The 19,260-nt window shown below is 34.7% G+C and overlaps 1 protein-coding gene across 3 annotated transcripts in view; it reads left to right on the top strand.

Annotated features, from left to right (window-relative positions):
* The window catches only part of WDR70 (WD repeat domain 70), a 309,184-nt gene that overhangs the window by 173,621 nt on the left and 116,303 nt on the right, over positions 1-19,260 (top strand). For all 3 annotated transcript variants that reach the window (XM_077896170.1, XM_077896169.1, XM_077896171.1), the window contains one exon: positions 16,717-16,891. In XM_077896170.1, the coding sequence (XP_077752296.1) occupies positions 16,717-16,891 (175 nt within the window). The remainder of the gene's footprint in view (positions 1-16,716; positions 16,892-19,260) is intronic.

The following is a 19,260-nucleotide window of genomic DNA, read 5'->3' as shown; positions in this document are numbered from 1 at the left end:
TGTCTCATTCCAGAAAAGAATTTGAAGAGCTCAAAATAGTAATAGTAACACAACCTTGTAAAAAAAATGCAGCGTCCAGACCATGGGAAAGTAGGGGTAAAGGGATAAAGTTAGTTCACAAAAGATTATTAGTAGAAGGTTTTGCTCTTCAGGAGACAAGATTAGGTTGTAGAGTCAGCTCTAAATTTGCTAGTGACCAGAGCAAAGATGGGTACATGTTCAGGTAAGAGTCACAGGCAGGATACCCAAGATGAAAACATAAGAGCTTTTCCTTTCAAGAGTGTAAAGGAGAAAATTGTTTCCCAGGGATCCTCATAAGGAGGATAGAGGTTGGTACATATAGACAATATCCTTACAATAAATACTGTAGTAAATGTATAATAATTGGTTGTTTACTGTGTACAGGGTACTGTGCTAAGTGCTTTATGTATATTTTGTCATTCAATTCCTTAAAATAACTCCGTGAAGTATTATTTTCAGATTAGGAAGCTGAGGCTCTGACAGATTAAGTGACTTGTACAAGAACACATAGTGAGGGGAGAGGATTTAAAAACAAGCAAATGTGACCTCATCATCCTCTTAATTATTTTTCTATATTATATTCATGTTACTATTTTCTGTTGCAATCAGCAGTATAAGTCAAGCACCAAGAATGTAATTCAGGAAAAGACATTCTAAGAGAGAGTCAAAGCAATGCAGTCTAAATATATAGTCAGCTCTCTAAAGGTCTTATTTGGGCAAGTGTCAATTTTAGTTTACCTAAAGCTGCGTGCTTAACCTTGGTTGTATCTCTTTGATGACCTAGGGGGGAACTACAGACTTTTTCTGCAAAAATACCAATAAATACTATTTTAGGCAATTCTCGTGCTCTCTCCTTCCCCCTCCCCCCAAAAGAGGAAAAAACAAACCCCTCAAAGAACTATTTGTTTATGTATATACAGTTGAGCAGCAGAGAGTCCAAGGCAATAAACTGGTATTCACCAGTGGGGTTCTTTCTTCCTTTTTAATTTTTTTTTTTAGGATTTTGTTTATTTTATTTGAGAGATTGGGAGAGAGTGCGCATACATGAGCAGAGGGAGGGACAGAGGGAGAAGCACAGTCCCAGCAGAGCAGGGAGCCCAATGCAAGACTCTTGTCTCAGGACCCTGGGATCATGACCTGAGATGAAGGCAGTTGCTTAACTAACTGAGCCACCTAGGTGCTCCACTAGAAGAGATATTTCATTAGATTCCAAATCCTGAATCTCACAGTACTTTAGACAACTCCTAGGCATGGGGGAAGTATGTAAAAACTTTTGTTTAAATTTACTAGGATATTTAACCTTTGATGATCTTTTCAGTTATAGGATGGGTCATTTTTGTAGTGTATTCTGGCCCTCATTTCTCCTAGAGTAAATTTAAGCTTTGTGCTGACCACTGACTGCAGGGATAGATGAAAGCCAAACAATTAAATCAAATGTTTTATTTCTTATTATTTTTTATTTTTTTGAGAGAGAGAGAGCGAGCGCACGCACATGCATGTGAGTGGTGGGGGAGTGGCAAACAGAACATGAGAGGAAAAAAATCTTAAGCAGGCTCTAGGCTCAGTGCAGAGCCCAACATGGGGCACAGTCTCACACTCCTGAGATCATGACCTTGGGCCAAAATCAAGAGTCAGATACTTAACCAACAGAGCCACCTAGGCACCCCCTAACCTTTTAATATTTTAGGGAGACATGTAATGAGTATTTTGGGAAATTAGACTAACTATTGTAAATTGTTTTTCAAAGTTGCTTTATCAGGCATCTAGCCATATAACACTGGAATATTCTGTTTACTTAGTCATGCCTGGTCCAATATTGTACAATAATTATTCAATCAGAGGTCTACACATAATTATCTTTTAGCATCTCTACAGTCAGGTTGACCTGAATTAGAACCCTAGCTTCTTCACTGATTGTGTGATCATGGCCCAATTATACAACTTTTCACACCTTATTTATAAAATGAGAATGATAAAGGCATCTACTACAATGTTGAGTTTAAAACGAGATAAAAAGCCTTTAGCATAGTGGGTTGGTATAATACAAACTTAATATGTGTTTAGCTTTTATTAAATCATTATATTTAATGGCAATGGTGTAGACAATGAGCATCTCTTTGTCTTTTTATGTAGCCATAAAGGCTGGGGAGCATTTCGAGAGTTTGTGGAGTGGCAACCTTTGTTTTCAGCAAGGGTTGTCCTTGTGTGCAGCACTTCTTGACCATTTTCTCAAATGACTTGTTTCTGAAGGCAGAATGCTACATGGGTGGTTTCCCTTACTCTGTTGATCCTAGTAGTTCATAGCCTCTGTGCAAGGTTTTAGACTGTGTGGTAAGTTTTAAAACTTTTCCTGGATTTGCTTTATTTTCCCATTTGAACTCTTTATATCAGCTGCTGCTGATTTTTCTGCATTGTCTTCCTCCTCCTCTACGCACAGAAAATTTAATCCCACTAAAGATATTTTTTAAGTGTGTCTGGCAGAGCTTGTTTAGGGGGAAAATGCCTGGCTTGTGAAAAAAGGTATCACAGGCATGGGGTTGGGGGTGGGAAAGTGAAAATTGGAGCACAGAAGCAATTAAATGGAATCCTTTACCCCTCTATCCTTTGAAAATAGTTTCTCATTGATTATTGGAATAGAAAAGTTGGAATTTATCTTGTTAAATAGTGCTCTATTTCTGTAACATACTTTACAATAGTGAGAGCTTCAAATCACTGCTTATTCTTAAAAGATGCAAGAGACAGATTATATTCAGCTTTATTTTGCATTAGTTTTATAGATGTGGAAATTTTACAGTAGCCTTTGTAAAACAGAAGTATTTCTTGCACCATCAATATCAAAATTGTTTTGACCTTACCTGTTGTCTTGGGTTCATGTAGACAAGACTATGAAACATGAATAGGCAGTGGGTACAGTAGTTGATTATTTTGCTTATCTGAATATTGACATAAATTATTACATAATTTATTTATTGACATCTTTTTGTGCTTTAGTTTTGCTCTGTAAAATAGAGATTATAATAATACCTTCTTCATAGTAGAGTTGTGAGGATTAAAAGATAATGTGTTTACAACAGTGCTTACTTCATTGGAAGCATGTAAATTGAGCTATCATGGTTATTGGTCCAAATCTTAGCTTTTATTAAGATTATTAGTTCAGGGGGATTCCTGTGTGGCTCAGCGGTTTAACGCGTGCCTTTGGCCCAGGGCGCGATCCTGGAGTCCCGGGATCGAGTCCCACGTTGGGCTCCCAGCATGGAGCCTGCTTCTCCCTCCTCCTGTGTCTCTGCCTCTCTCTCTCTCTCTCTATGTCTATCATAAGTAAGTAAATAAATCTTTTTTAAAAAAAAGATTATTAGTTCAGTGTTCTAAATTATCACTTTTTGGCATTCATAATTTCTAGAAATAATCCTCCAATTATAATCCTATTACAATTATTTGTTAGAGATATTTTAATAAGTTTTTTAAAATTTTTTATTTATGATGAGAGACCCAGAGAGAGAGAGAGAGAGAGGCAGAGGCAGAGGCAGAGGCAGAGGCAGAGGGCGAAGCAGCTCCCTGTGGTGAACCTGATGCGATACTTGATCCCAGGACCCCAGGATCATGACCTCAACCAAAGGTAGAGGCTCAACCACTGAGCCACCCAGGTGCCCCAGAGCTATTTTAAAGGTTCACTATTTTTAGTGTAAACTTCTAAAGTAACACTGACTTCACTACTTAACTCTACAACTTGATTAAGCATTGTTTAACTGTTCAGTCAGGAAAAACCATCCATTCTCTTTCAAAAGAAGAATATTTATCTCATTTTCAAATTTGCACTGAATCACTCTTTGGCACATAAAATTTTATCTTCAGAATCTGTTTTGCAGATGTGCAGTCTGCCGCTTTAAAGCTTGGTTGGTTGAGCAAATACTCTGTATATGTATTGTATTTCAGAGGTATTTTAAAAATAAAGAATAATGGCTGTAATCATGAAGAATAATGGCTCCATATTTCAGTGGCATGTTGGAAAGCCTGCCTACACCTGCTAATGTTCAGGGAGAAGTTGGTCCAGAGATGATATTGTGTCCTGGTAGTACCTGCATAAAAGGGTGGATGGAGGCAGATTTCTGTAGGATTTGTCATATCTACTTTATCCTGTGCTGGTTCCCACAGCCTCTGTGCTCTTCCCTATCTCTCCATTCTCCACCTCCACCCACTGTGCCCTGTCTTCCTATTGTCAGACAGGAAGTAGTAATTATTTCTTAACATAAATAGTCATCTGTAATTATAGACACATTTCATTTTTCTTCACATTTTAAGGCCAAATCCATATGTGATTTATCATGATACATATTATTAGAGTAATTAATAACTGGACTAGCACTAAATTACTTGCTTTATGCCCTAGGTGGGTTCCTTGTGAATTTTCTGCTTCTGAATCAAATACACAGATGCAATTGGAAAAGAATTAAGTACAACAGAAATGCAGTTGGAAAATTATAGAATTCTTCTGCCTGTTCTCAGTGCCCTCTCTAGGAGAGTTGATATCCATCAGTGACTTTTTCTTGTTCATATCTGGTCAGTCAGAAATATATACTATTAGAAGCACTGGATCTTTACTTATTTAATTTCATTTTTTGGTGTCTTCTTCAGTTCTTCATTTGTGTTAATAATAGTATCATTCTCCATTGTTTAAGACATTTGTCATTGACAGTGTCTTCATCCCGTTCTGGCTCTATATTCCCAGCCCTGGATCAAGCCATGTTACTAGAGCACCAGTCCAGGCCAACTTTGGGGTACCATTCTTGCCCAGGAGAGGAGTCCAGGCCTGCGCTTCATGATCTTAAACCCATTATCGGTGTTGACTTTGTTGTTTCCCAAAGTTCCCAGTATATTGGTTCTCCCTGTGTTTGCAGTCTTAGTCTTTCATCTTCCTCTCTAGACATGTGTGCAACCCTCCCTCCCCTATCTCACTCTCATATATACAGTGTAACTATAATCAAACTGGGCATTATTCCTCTCAAAACCTTTGCTCATGGTATTTCTAATGCCATAAATTCCTTCTCTCAAATCTACCTCAAATGTTTTATTGTTTCCTCAGCCTCTCTTCCTCAGTTCTATTCTTTTTTATGCTAGTCAGGTTTTATTCTTATCTGTATTTATTCTTATCTGTATTTAAATAGTATTTTATGCAGGAGCACTTTTCACCAGCTGTGTTTCCCTTATTGTTCCCACTCCTAATTTCCATAGCATTCTGACTGCCCCCATCATTCTACTGAAATTCCTCTTGCAGACCTCATCTATGACCTTTACCTATTAATTCTAATGAAGGTATTTCACTCCTTATTGTACTCAATATCTCTTTGGAATTGACACTCTTGATCACACCTTCCTTTTGAACTTTCTCCTTTGGCTTTTCTAACACTATCCTCTCCTGCCTCTCCTACTTTCTCGTTTCGTATTTCACTCTTTTTCCTTTTTGCTACCTTTTTCTTAAGTATCTTTTCCATGGGTATCTGCCTTCTCCCACAGATGTATCTCTGTCTGGATTTAATGACACCTAATTGTGTTCCTTTCATATGCACTGTAAAAGATTCGCTATCTGGCTGTCATATAAGTTTTTCATCTTTAACTTGCTCTTACTTCCTTTAATATTATTATTTTCTGTTTTATATCACACCTTCCACAACTGTACATCACTGAATGAATGGCATATCCCGCCAGCCCTCCTCTGAGTTTTCCTTTATACCTTCCACACCCTTACCTTAGCCCAGACTTACCTCTCATTTCTCACCTGGGCTATCTGGTACAGACCTGTCCCCTCCAAGCAGTCTAGCCCACTGCCACAAGAGTGATTTTCTAAAACACAAATCTAGTTAAGTAACTTAAGTCACTCCCCTGTTTAGTGGTCATAGTCATTAGCAACCATAAAGTTCATAATCCCAGTATGTCTCAACAGGATACTCTTTATAATCTTGAGATTGCCAGTAATTGTAGCAGTCTCATCTTCCACTTATGCCCACTGGGCACCTCATCCTTTTGTCAAAGCAAGCTACTTGTTGTTCCTAGAATAGCTGTGCTTCTGCAAGCCACCTTATTTTTGCATTTTCTATACCAGTTACTAGGATCCCTTACCCATGTACCCAGATTTCACTTGCAGACTCTCAGTTCTTCCCAACATCCATACCTCTGTGGAATCTTTTCCAGATCTTTCCTGTTGAGCTCTTTCTTTTCTGGATGGTGCTTCATGATACGAAGTTTTCTAGTTTTTTTTTCCTCCATTAAGTAATTTGGTTTATAAGATTAGGGAGTAAATTTTATCTAATAAGAAATACTGGTATATCTTTTAAATTGAAAGTCTCTTTTAATTCCATATGATCCACTTTTTTTAAAAAAAGATTTTATTTATTTATTCATGAAAGAGACAGAGAGAGAGAGGCAGAGACACAGGCAGAGGACTCGATCCCGGGTCTCCAGGATCACACCCTGGGCTGGAGGCGGCACTAAACCGCTGAGCCACTCGGGCTGCCCATGATCAACTTTCTCATCTGAGTTTCCTAGAGTGGTCTTCGGGAATGTTTAATTACCGATGATTGTCTTTAGGAATTTAATGAAACTTTTAGCTATACTGATTCTAGTTGAAACTAAAAGAGAGTGGGGAAATTAAATTATTTTTAATATATTTACAGAGTTGTGCAGCCATAACAATGATCTAATTTATAATATCTTCATTTCCCTAAAAAGAAATCCTGTTCAGTCATTCCCTTTTTCTACCCCCCAGCCCTAGGTAACTACTAATCTGCTTTCAGGTTAACGGATTTGTTGTATCTAGCTTCTTTCATTTCGCGTATGTGTTTTAAGGTTCACCCGTAGTATAGTGTGTAGTGGGTTGAATGGTAGCAACTCCCCCCCCCCCCCGCCCGCAAAAGATATTTCTATGTCAAATTACTAAAACCTGTGAATGTTACATTGCTTGGAAAAGTGATCTTCAGAGTTGTAACTGTTAAGGACCTTGAGGTGAGATCATCCTGGATTATCAGGATGGGCCGTAAATCTAACGACAAGTATCCTCATGAGATAGAAAACTAGAAGACACACAGAGGGGAAAGTCATGTAAAGATAGAGGGAGAGATTGGAGTGGTGTGGTTACAAGTCGGTGAAGTGGACCTATGCTGACAGGCCAGAGAAGCTGGTAGAGGCAAAGAATTCTCCCCTAGAGCTTCCAGAAGGAGTGGACTGCAGGCCTTCAGAACTGTGAAAGAATAAATTTTTGTCTAAGTCACTCAGTTTGTAATTTGTTATGGCAGCTTCAGGAATGTCTTATGTAGTGTGTATCAGTACTTTGTTACTTTTTATTGTTAAATAGTTTTCCATCGTGTTTCACATTTTATTTATCCATTTATCAGTTGATGGACATTGGGTTTCCAGTTTTCGGCTATTAGGAATATTGCTTCTGTGAACATTAATGTTAAAGTTGTACATGGGGATATAGTTTCAGTTCTCTTGTGTGCATACCTAGGAGTAGAATTGCTAATCATGTGGTAAATTTGTTTAATATTTTACAAAACTGCCAAATGGTTTTCCAAAGAGTCTCTACCATTTTACATTCCTACCAGTAATGTATGAGGATTCCAGTTTCTTTCCTCTCTCACCAACACTTATTATTGTCTGTCTTTTTGATTATAGCTCTTTAGTGGGTATGAAGTGGTATCTCATTGTGATTTTGATTTGTATTTGTTGGGTATTTGTATATATTCTTTAATGAAATATGTATTCATAACTTGGCCTATTTAAAAAATGTATCACATCTCTTTATTAAATTGTAAAAGTTCTTTAAATATTCTAGATATACTAGTCTCTTGTCAGGTATATGATACATAAGTACTTTTTTCCAAACCTATGACTTGTCTTTAAACTTTCTTCACAGTATATTTTAAAGCACATACATTTTTAATGCCATCTAACTTACCTTTTTTTCCTTTTATTATTTATGCTTTTGGTATAGTATCTAAGAAATCATTTTGTAATCTAAGGTCATGTTTAAGAGTTTTAAATTTATGTTTCTGATCTATTTTGAGCTAATTTTTGTATGATGTGAAGTAAAGGTCCACAGTCACATTTTTGCATATGGATATTCAGTTGCCTCAGCAGCATTTTTTGAAAAGACTTTTTCAAAACAATTCTTTTTCCCTGAATTGTTTTGGCATTTTTGTTGAAAGTCAATTGGCCATAAATGTAAGGCTGTAAGTGGTTATTTATTGTGGCATTTATCCCTTAGTCTAACTCTAGATTTCATAAGATCTAACTTTAATGATGGTAAGTATACGGCATTAGCACCAAATATATTTCTTCTGAATGCAATTGTATTAATTGTTGTGTGTATATGTGAATTATGTGTGTTTGTAAAGATTATTGTGCGTTTATATAGAAGCTAGAACATTTTTCCCATTTCTGGAATTTCAGTACCTTCATATTTGGGCATTTTTGAAAAGAAGGTCATTCTTGTTGACTTTGCCAAGAGAGCCAACAAGTTTCAGGCTTTTACATCACTCAAGTTGCTTGTGTAGTCTTTAAGAAAAATTAAACCAAGATCTCTTAAGTGATTTCCATGCAAAATTAATGCTTCCCTTGACTTCTGCCAAATGCTGTGATGCATTTATGCAGCTGGTGCCAGAAAGTTTAGAACTTGTATCTGGAAAGAATTCAAAATTTTAAGACAGAAAGCATTTGTGCCTGGGGCAATGTAATGACCCCACCTGTGTCTTTTTCTTGTCTTCTGGGTGTTTTCATTGTATGTCCAGAAAGGCCCAGGCAGATCCTTCTTCTATTTTTAAATCCTTTTTTATGAAACACAGTTTTAATTTTACAAGACCAGATCTCACTCCAAGTTTCAAATATGTGTTCTTCAGCATAAAATGTTTAGACAGATACCTAATGGCCTAGCACTTTAGCATCCATTTTTTTCTAAGGCAAAGATTCAGAGTATCAGAGCCATAAAACTATAGTGTAATTAGTCACTATCAGATGCTATGTAAATTACGTTTCACACATCTATATGCCAGGTTAGGTGCTTTTTCCCCCCTTTCTGATATTTTGATAATTAGTTCAACCTGTTAATATACCACTGAAACAAATGGAATGTACTTAGTTGTTGGTTTTATTAGCTTTAATGTTTTATTTATAGTCTAAGAGGAAGAGCAGAAAGGAACTAGTATTTATTGAGTACCTACTGTGTTCCAAGTACTATGCTAGACACGTTTACATCCCTAATCTCATTTAATCCCCTTATTGTTGGTATTATTATCCCAGTTTTTAGTGATGAAGAACTTTAAACAAGCCAGATAATCATATTTTATACTTGTGTGGGGCCTTTTATATCATAATTTTAAAGTAGTATCTGACTTGGAGATGTTCAGTTATAAAAAAGAGAAATTATCATAGTTTATCTCCACTGTTGTAGAGCCAAGGATAGAAAGAAAAGACACACGCGGTATTTCTCAACTGTGGGAAGCATAGTGAATGGAGATAAGAGACAAGTAAGCTATATAGAATACTTTCAGTAGAGGGTAAGATTTTATGTTTCTCAGATATAAATGGTGCTAGAACAATTGGGATACTTACCTACATGTATATCTATGTATGTATTTATATATATAAATGAACCTTGGCTTTGTATCAGATACAAAAACTACTTTAAATAGATCATAGACCTAGTTCTAAAACTTTAGAGTATAAAATTTCTAGAAGAAAACATAGGAGAATTTCTGTGACCTTGGTTAGGCAGAGATTTCTTCAGTATGGTATTATATAATTTGATAAAAGGACTTTATCAAAACCTAAAAACATCTTTTTGAAAGACTATTTTTTAAAAAGCAAGCTACAGACTTGGAAACTATTTGGTAAACACATATCTGATAAAGAACTTATATAGAATACCTAAAGAACTCTCAAAATACAATGATAAGGAAATAAACAACAAAAATGTGAAATGGACAAAGAATTTGAAGAGACACATCACTGAAGAAGAGAAACAGATGGCAAATAATACATGGAAAGATCCCCAACATTATTAATCAATCATATAGGATATACAAATTAAAATATAAAACCTATTAGAAGGACTTGAAAAAAATAACTGATCATATTTTTGTGTGGGAGAGTTAGAATTCTCATATACTGCTGGTGGGAATGCAAAATGAAATAGCCACTTTGGAAAAGTTTAGCAGTTTCTTATATAGTTAAACATATACTTCCCATATGATCAGTAATTTCCTTTCTAGGTATTTAGCTAAGAGATATGAAAACTTATTTTTATAAAAATAATAAAAACAATTAAAAAATGTCAAACTGGAAACAACTCAAAAACTTTTTTTTTTTGGTAAATGGACAAATAAAATGTGGTATATCCATGTATGGAATGTTATTCATTAGCAAAAAAGGAATGGACTACTGAGATATATATATATATATCTCAAAAACATTATGCTGAGTTAAAGAAGCCAGACTCAGAATTTACATGCAATATTATTCCCATTATATAATAGTGGAGAAGTTAACTCTAGGGATGCAAAACAGGTCAGTATTTTCCAAGGGTTAAAGCTGTTAAGGGAAAGAGTGGTCCATAAAGAGACAACCAAAGAAAACTTTTTGGACTGATATAACTATGCATTTCTCAAAACTCACAGAACTGTATGTTTGAACAGATGAATTTCATTGTATTTTATACCCCTAATAGACTTTTCCTCCCTTTCTCCCTCCTTTCTTCTCCCCCTTTCTATCATCTATCTATTTCTCAATACGAGAAGTCTAGACATAGGTAATCCACAGTTGGTTTATGGCCCTTGTGTCATCAAGGATCAGGGTACCTTCTGTTTTGTTGGGATAAAATGCTGCCTGAGCCCAGCATCATGCCCAGGTTGCTGGCAGAGGAAGAAGTAAACAAAAAGGGTCGAAGAAGGATCTGCAACCTTCTTTTTGAGACTTTCCCAAAGTCCTGTGCTACCCTTCCATTTATACTACTTTGGCCAAAGCTTTATTTCCACATTTCATCACATCTAGCTGCAAGAGAGGCTGGAAAATAATAGACTTTAATTGAGAAGAAAGAAGAATGGATGTTGGAGTATGTTGCTAGCTGTATCTGTCACACTTCTGATAGTGTCTCTTTGTCAGAAATTGTTCCTTTGGTTTCTCAGTAGGTTCCTTTAAATCCTGGAATTCCAAGGTGCCTTTCTGTTGTTTCTGTGTGTACTGTTTCCAAACTCTTACTTGAACTAAAATTTTGCTAGTCAGTGGTTCGTAAAATGCAGTCAGTACAATCTTATGTCAGGCATGGGTTTGACAACTCTGAAAACTAGGGTTTGGTACTGTTTAGCAATTGATTAAATTCTGAAACAAAGCTTAGAGGGAAGATAGGAGAAAGTTATTTTTAAAAACCCCCAAACCTTCATTTGAAATAAATCATAAGTATTAGACAGAAAATGCCAGCTTTTGAAATCTGTGCATTTAAAAATAAGTTGTATTTATTGTATGTTGGTTATACCTCAATAAAGTTAATTTCTAAAGTGCTTAGACGGGCAGTGAATTTCTTTTATTCTTTGACAAGCTTTTGTTGAGAACCCAGTCAGTATGTGTTGTGTTCCTGTTATGTTTAAGAGATGGTACAGACTCTAGGCATACAAAGATGAGAGAGAGAGAGAGAGAGACCCCTTGCTCTCAAGTGGCTCTTTTTATAGAAGGAATAGATATTAATATGTGTAATTACAACGTATGTGATTGGTGTTATAATATGGGAGTTAGAAGGTAATACGGAAACTTGAGTGAATTCCCTAGTTTTGTTCTTTTACAAAATTGTATAGACTGTTCCAAGTTGTTTGCATTTCCATACATGTTTTAAAATTACCTAATTTCTATCTCAAAAAAACTCTACTGAATCTTTGATTGAAATTGTGTTGAATCTGGAGATTAATTAGGGGAGAATTGAAATCTTAACTGACTCTTCCAATCCATGAATACAGTATATCTTATATATGTAGATCATCTTTCATTTCTCTCAGAAACATTTTATGATTTTCAGTGTACAGATACTATGCATCCTTTTGAAATTCCATGTTTATTCATACCGTTATTAATGATATTATTTTCATAACTTCAGCATTTAATTGTTGTTAGTCTGTGGAAATAAAACTGATTCTTAACCTTGTTCTTGTGACCTCACTAAACTCACTATTAGTTTTGTAGTATTTTTGTAGATTCCTGGGTTTTTTCAATGAATATGGTCATGTGGTCTCTCTCTCTTTTAAGATTTTATTTATTTATTTATTTTAGTGAGCTGGGGGAGGAGCAGATGGTGGGAGGAAAGATTCTCAAGCAGGCTCTGTGACAAGCCCAGAGCCCAACACAGGGCTTGATCCCATGATCCTGAGATCATGACCTAAGCTGAAACCAAGAGTTGGTTGCCTAAATGAATGAGCCACCCAGGCACCTTGATCATATGGTCTCTTAAAGATGGTTTTATTTTTCCTTTCCAGTCTATAAGCCTTTAATTTCTTTTATTTGTCTTATTACACTGACTGGCAACTCCAGTATATAATGAGAGTTTGATATCATTGCTTTGTTCTCAACCATAAGAGGAAATTAATTAATTTCTTTCTTCATTAATAAGTATATTATTTGTAAGTTTTTCATAGATGTCCTCAATTAGGCTGAGGAAGTTCCATCCTATTCCTAGTATGTGGAGAGTTTTTATCAGAAATGAATGTTAGAATTTTTTTTCAAATGTTTATGTTACATGGATTGAGATGATCATTTATATTTTATTGTCTGTTGATGTGACACATATATTGTTTAATATTCATTCCTTTCTATTCTTTCATTCCTAGTTTAAAAATCCCTTAATTGTGAAGTATTATTTTTATTTACATGCTGCTAGTTTGAATTTACTGGTATTTTGTTAAGGATTTATGTGTCTGTGTTTACTGGGATATGGAACCATAGTTTTCTTTTCTTGTAGTGACTTTGGTTATGGCATCAGGGTAGTGTGGCCTTATAGAATGAAGAGTGTTGGGAATTGTTTCCTCTTCTATTTCTGGAAGAGTTTGTGTAGAATTGGTATTATTTCTTTCTTAAATGTTAGGTAGAATTCAACAGTGAAGCCATGTAGAGTTTTCTTTTTTTTTTTTTTTTTTTTTTTTCATGTAGAGTTTTCTTAATGGGAAGATTTTTAGCTATATGTTTAGCTTTTTAATCATGTAGGAATAGTCCAGTTATTTATTTTTTATTGAGTGAACTTTGGTAGTTAGTGTCCTTTAAGGAACTTTATTCATTTCATCTAAATTATCAAATTTATTTATATAAATTCATTCCTGAAATTCCTTTATTATCCTTTTAATGTTGTTAGGCTTTATGATCATGTCCTCTCATTAATTCAAGATGTTGACATTTGATACTGTCTCCAATTTTTGCTTTTTTCATCAATCCAGTTAGAGGTTTATTAATTTTATTGATCTCAAGAAACTAGTTTTTGGTTCCTGTGTTGTTTTTTTTTTTGTTTTCTATTTTACTCATTTGTACTCTCATTTTTATTATCTCTGTCCTTCTACTTGCTTTAGGTTTAATTTTCTTTCTCTAGTTAAAAAAATTATTTATTTATTTATTTGAGAGAGAGAAAGAGCATGCACATGTGGGAGAAGTGGCAGAGGAAGAGGGAGAGAGAATCGTAAGCAGGCTCCATGCCCAGTGTGAAGCAGGACACAATTCCATGACCCTGAGATCATGACCTGAGCCAAAATCAAGAGTCAGACACTTAACTGACTGAGCCACCCAGGAGCCCCTCTTTTTTTCTAGTTTTTTTAAAGTTGAATCTTAGGTCATTGATTTGAAGTCTTTTTTTTTTTTTCCTCCTAACATATACAGTTAATGCTATATTTTCCTTCTGTATTGTATTTTAGCTGAATCTCATAAATTTTGATACGTATCTTCATATTTGTTGGGTTCAAAACTTTTTCTGCTATCCCTTGTGATGTTTTTTCGAGTCATGAATTATTTAGAATTGTATTTCTTTATCGAATATTAGTTGACCATAAAGTTCAGGGTCCACTTCTGGGTTCTCTATTCTGTTCCACTGATCTATGTGTCTGTTTTTGTGCCAGTACCACACTGTCTTGATTACCACAGCTTTGTAGTACAACCTGAAATCTGGCATTGTGATGCCCCCAGATATGGTTTTCTTTTTTAAAATTACCCTGGCTATTTGGGGTCTTTTCTGATTCCACACAAATCTTAAAATAATTTGTTCTAACTCTCTGAAGAAAGTCCATGGTATTTTGATAGGGATTGCATTAAACGTGTATATTGCCCTGGGTAACATTGACATTTTCACAATATTAATTCTTCCAATCCATGAGCATGGAATATTTTTCCATCTCTTTGTGTCTTCCTCAATTTCTTTCAGAAGTGTTCTTTAGTTTTGAGGGTATAGATCCTTTACATCTTTGGTTAGGTTTATTCCTAGGTATCTTATGCTTTTGGGTGCAATTGTAAATGGTATTGACTCCTTAATTTCTCTTTCTTCAGTCTCATTGTTAGTGTATAGAAATGCCATTGATTTCTGGGCATTGATTTTGTATCCTGCCACGCTACCGAATTGCTGTATGAGTTCTAGCAATCTTGGGGTGGAGACTTTTGGGTTTTCTATGTAGAGTATCATGTCATTGGCGAAGAGGGAGAGTTTAAATATAAATAAAGATTTGCTATATTTCCTTTTATTTCTATTAAGTTTGCTTTCATATTTTGAAGCTCTGTTATTAGTGGCACATGCATTTTGGATGGTTATGTCTTCTTGATCAGTTGATTCTTTTTCATTATGAAAGTTTCCTCTTTATCTCTAGTTTTATTTCTTGTTCTGAAGTCCAGTTTGTCAGACATTTATATGGTCAGTTACTCCTGCTTTCTTTTGATTATGTTCACCTGGCACATTTCTCCCCTCTTTTCATTGTTAATCTATCTAAGTCTTTATATTTAAACATTTGTGTGTATTTTTAAAAGAAGATTTTATTTATTTTAGACAGAGAAAGTGTGCACATGGATGAGCTGGGGAGAGTGGTAGAGGAGGAGGGAGAGGGACAAGCAGACTCTGCACTGAGTACAGTGTCCATCATGGGGCTGGATCCCAGGACTCTGAGATCATGTGACCTGAGTGGAAACCAAGAGTCAGTGCTTAACCATCTGAGCCATCCAGGTGCCCCATTTTTGTGTCTTTTTAAGAGAAAGAATCTGCCGGGTATTGCTTTTACCTAATCCAGTCTGACAATCTTTGCCTTTTAATTAGAGTTTTTAGATTACATCAAATTAATGTAATTATTTATGAGATTGGATTTAAACCTACCATGTTGCTGTTTGTCTTATATTTATCCTATAGTTTTTCTTTATTATCCCTTCCTGTTTTTGTTTCATTTCCATTTTATCTCCATGATTACATATTTATTATAAAAATATGTTAGCAATGGCTTTAGGGTTTGTAATATATATCTTTAATGTGTCAAAGTCTCTCTTTAAATAATATTATACCATTTCCAGTATAGTATAAAACTATGCTTCTGTGTCTTCCTCCCAACCTTTGTGCTATTGTTGACATATATTTTACTTGAACATATGCTATAAACCTTACAATACATTGTTTTGCTTCAGCCGTGGATCTTTTAAAGAGATTTAGGCATTTTTAAAAAACATTTAAAAATGTTTTAAAAAATTTATCATTTTTACCATTTGTGGCACTCTTCATTTCTTTGTTGTAGATTCAGATTTCCATTTGTATTGAAGTTCTTGAAGAACTTCCTTTAATAGTTCTTGTAGTACATGTCTGAAGGAAATGAATTATCTCTGCTTCTATTCATCTGAAAAAGTCTTTATTTACCATATGTATATTTAAAATATATTTTTGCTGCCTATAGAATACTAGATTGGCTTTTTTTTCCTTTTAGAACTTTAGAGATATTGTTCCATAGTGCTTTGGCTTGAATAGTTTCTGCCAAGAACTCCCTAAAATCATCTTTGGTTTTCTATTTTATGCCCCTCCCCTTCTCTTCTCTGGTTACAAGGGTCTTGTTCTAGCTTTTCTTAGGCAGTGCTCCTTTGCCTGGGACTGTGAGCAGGAGGGTACTCTGTACCTCCCCCAGGCCTAGACCCCTGTTTTTTGTTATTTGTTGAAAATTCAGGGGCAGACAGTTTTGTTTCTGCTTCTCCCCCAGAGTCATGAGATCTTTGTCTGGACCCTGGAGTAGGACATCATTCATTTTTAGTGACTTATTTTTTCAGCGTTTTTTCTGGAGTGTATTATATAACAGTGCATTAACACATGTAAGTAATTTAGAAATTAATGTGTGTATATAGCTGGTGTATATTCAGCAGTTTTACTGATCGACCAGTATAGTCAGAATTGTTTGAAGGCCACTGTTGTATAGGGTCAGAACTTATAACTCTGATAGACTTGAAATAGAATTTGCTACTTGTTGTTTGATTTGAAGACAACATGATTCAGATGGTTCCCTTTATTTCAGTGAGTAACCTCATTTATAAATGGAGAATGTTTTACAGTGCGCATTTTATTTTAAAATAATTATTAGATTTATATGCTTAAGAGGTGAAGTGCTTTTTATGAGCTCTTCTGAATTTTAAACTCCTTTCTTTTTTTGTAAATGAAAATCTCTTCATTGTTTTTAGGACTGTGAGGACATGGGAAGTTGAAAATCCAAGGAAGCAAAGAAGTGTGTTTAAACCACGGACGATGCAGGGTAAAAAAGTAATTCCCACCACGTGCACATATAGTAGAGATGGAAATCTCATAGCAGCTGCCTGCCAGAATGGAAGCATACAGATCTGGGACCGAAATATGACTGTAAGTCTAAGACATTTAAGTCTGCTTTTCTTAGAAGAAAAACACCTTATAAAGACAAACATCATGTTAAAATATTATGAAGGTCAGTTTCCTGAGTTTAGCCCTAATTTAAACTTCAGTGTTAGTTGATAAAACATTGGGACATTTGCAGTAAACAGCATTTTAGCAAACATTCCAGCTCAGTATTTTCCAATGTGTATTAGATTTTGTTTTTAAAATACAGTAGATCTTTTAGTATAAAATTTAAAAAGCATAGTGCAGTTCTATTATTTGGTGTGTCAAGTGTACTTGATTTTGAAAGCGATCGATTTGATAGTAGCATAAAAGAAGACTAAGCAGAAAATATCCTTTAAAAGATTTAAGAAAACCATGAAATATCGGCAATGGTTCATCAGTCGTTTTGCAATTATTTTTGTAGTAATTTAAATAATACTTTGTTTTAACATTCTGTGACATTCCATTTGAATAGGTGTCAGATTTTCTTTTGCAGTTTAGATCATTATTAGAATAAATAAATTTTAGAATTGGAAGGGATCACAGAAATAATTCTATGAAATAATGAATATGAAAGGTTTTGGTTAATTCTTAGAATTACCAATAAGCTTTAAAAAGGGTTTTGTTCTATGTAGAGATGGTAAAACAAGATTTTTTGGTAAGTGGAATGATTCTGTATTACCAATGTTAAAGTGAAAATCTACACTAATGTTAGAATGCTATTTGGTTATTTTTGTTTTGTTTTGTTTGTTTATTTATTTATATTGGTTATTATTTTAATAAAAGATTCTGAAAAAATGATTATTTTAGTAATTTGTTAGAATTTATTAAGTATCTCTACTATATGGCAGGCACTATTGTAGGCACTGGGAATATTGCAGATTATAAAAAATTCTTGCCTTTTAGAGTTTATATTCTAGCTCTTTTTAGAAATTATGAAAAGAATATTCTTTTTAAATAAAATTGCCCATCAGCCATTTACATTTCAAAAGGGACTCTAGGAGACATAGTTGTCTGTTTAGGTAGATGAGTTAAAATTGTTTGTCTAGGAATAAGGTAAAAAGTAATAATAGGGAAAAAAAGAATCCATGTTGATAATGCTGGAAATATCTTTGGCATTTTCTGTTTGTCAGATCTTTTTATTTCTGTTTTCATCTCCATTGTAAACCCCATAAAGCTTCATAACAGCACAGAGATTTTTAAAATCCTTTGAATTGTAAACGGAGTTTTAACCAAGCAATAAATTTTTTAGTAACTGGCTTTCATCGTCTCTGGTGCTGTTGAATTAAACATAAAAATTCTAAGTCATGAAGTTTTCTAGTGTAGCTTTAATAGCAGTGTATTTAGTATAATGCATATATGTGCGCCTTTCCCATATATTCTTATAAAGTTGAGTATAATTATTAAAGATTTTCCCCATTCTCACTGGTGTGAGGTGGTTATCTCATTGTGGTTTTGATTTGTATTTCCCTGATGGCAAGTGATGCAGAGCATTTTCTCATGTGCATGTTGGCTATGTCTATGTCTTCCTCTGTGAGATGAATGGATAAAGAAGATGTGGTTTATGTATACAATGGAATATTACTCAGCTATTAGAAATGACAAATACCCACCATTTGCTTCAACGTGGATGGAACTGGAGGGTATTATGCTGAGTGAAGTAAGCCAGTCGGAGAAGGACAAACATTATATGTTCTCATTCATTTGGGGAATATAAATAATAGTGAAAGGGAATATAAGGGAAGGGAGAAGAAATGTGTGGGAAATATCAGAAAGGGAGACAGAACGTAAAGACTGCTAACTCTGGGAAACGAACTAGGGGTGGTAGAAGGGGAGGAGGGCAGGGGGTGGGAGTGAATGGGTGATGGGCACTGGGGGTTATTCTGTATGTTAGTAAATTGAACACCAATAAAAAATAAATTAAAAAAAAATAACTATTAAAGATTGACTTTGTATGTCTCCTAAAACAATGAGTATCTTCTATTTCCATTTTTGTAAAAAACAAAGCTGTTTTAATGTCAATTAACCTCCCCCCCCAAATCTTTTAAGTTGTTTTGCCTAATTGTATAGTCTTTGGTTCTATTTCCTTAGAATTTAATAGCGCATGAAGTTACAGCTTATTATACCACATCCTGTTTGTTAAATTCATATTTTGACATTTGCGTGTAAATATATGTCACCTAAAGACAAATCAAATTGAGAAGAAAAAACTTGCTGGCAGGAAATACAGTTTGATTTAAGAAGAGAATTTTACAAAATATCTTAATTATTACTTCAGCAATAATAAATTATTAACAGGGAAACACTGAAGCTGAGGCAAAAAAGCCTTATAGCAGTAGTTTGTCCATGAAGTAGCCAGAGAGTTACATGGTAAA

Source organism: Canis aureus, chromosome 4 (assembly GCF_053574225.1).
Source record: "Canis aureus isolate CA01 chromosome 4, VMU_Caureus_v.1.0, whole genome shotgun sequence".
In the NCBI taxonomy this organism is placed as follows: domain Eukaryota; kingdom Metazoa; phylum Chordata; class Mammalia; order Carnivora; family Canidae; genus Canis; species Canis aureus.
This window is presented reverse-complemented; position numbering and strand designations above follow the sequence as displayed.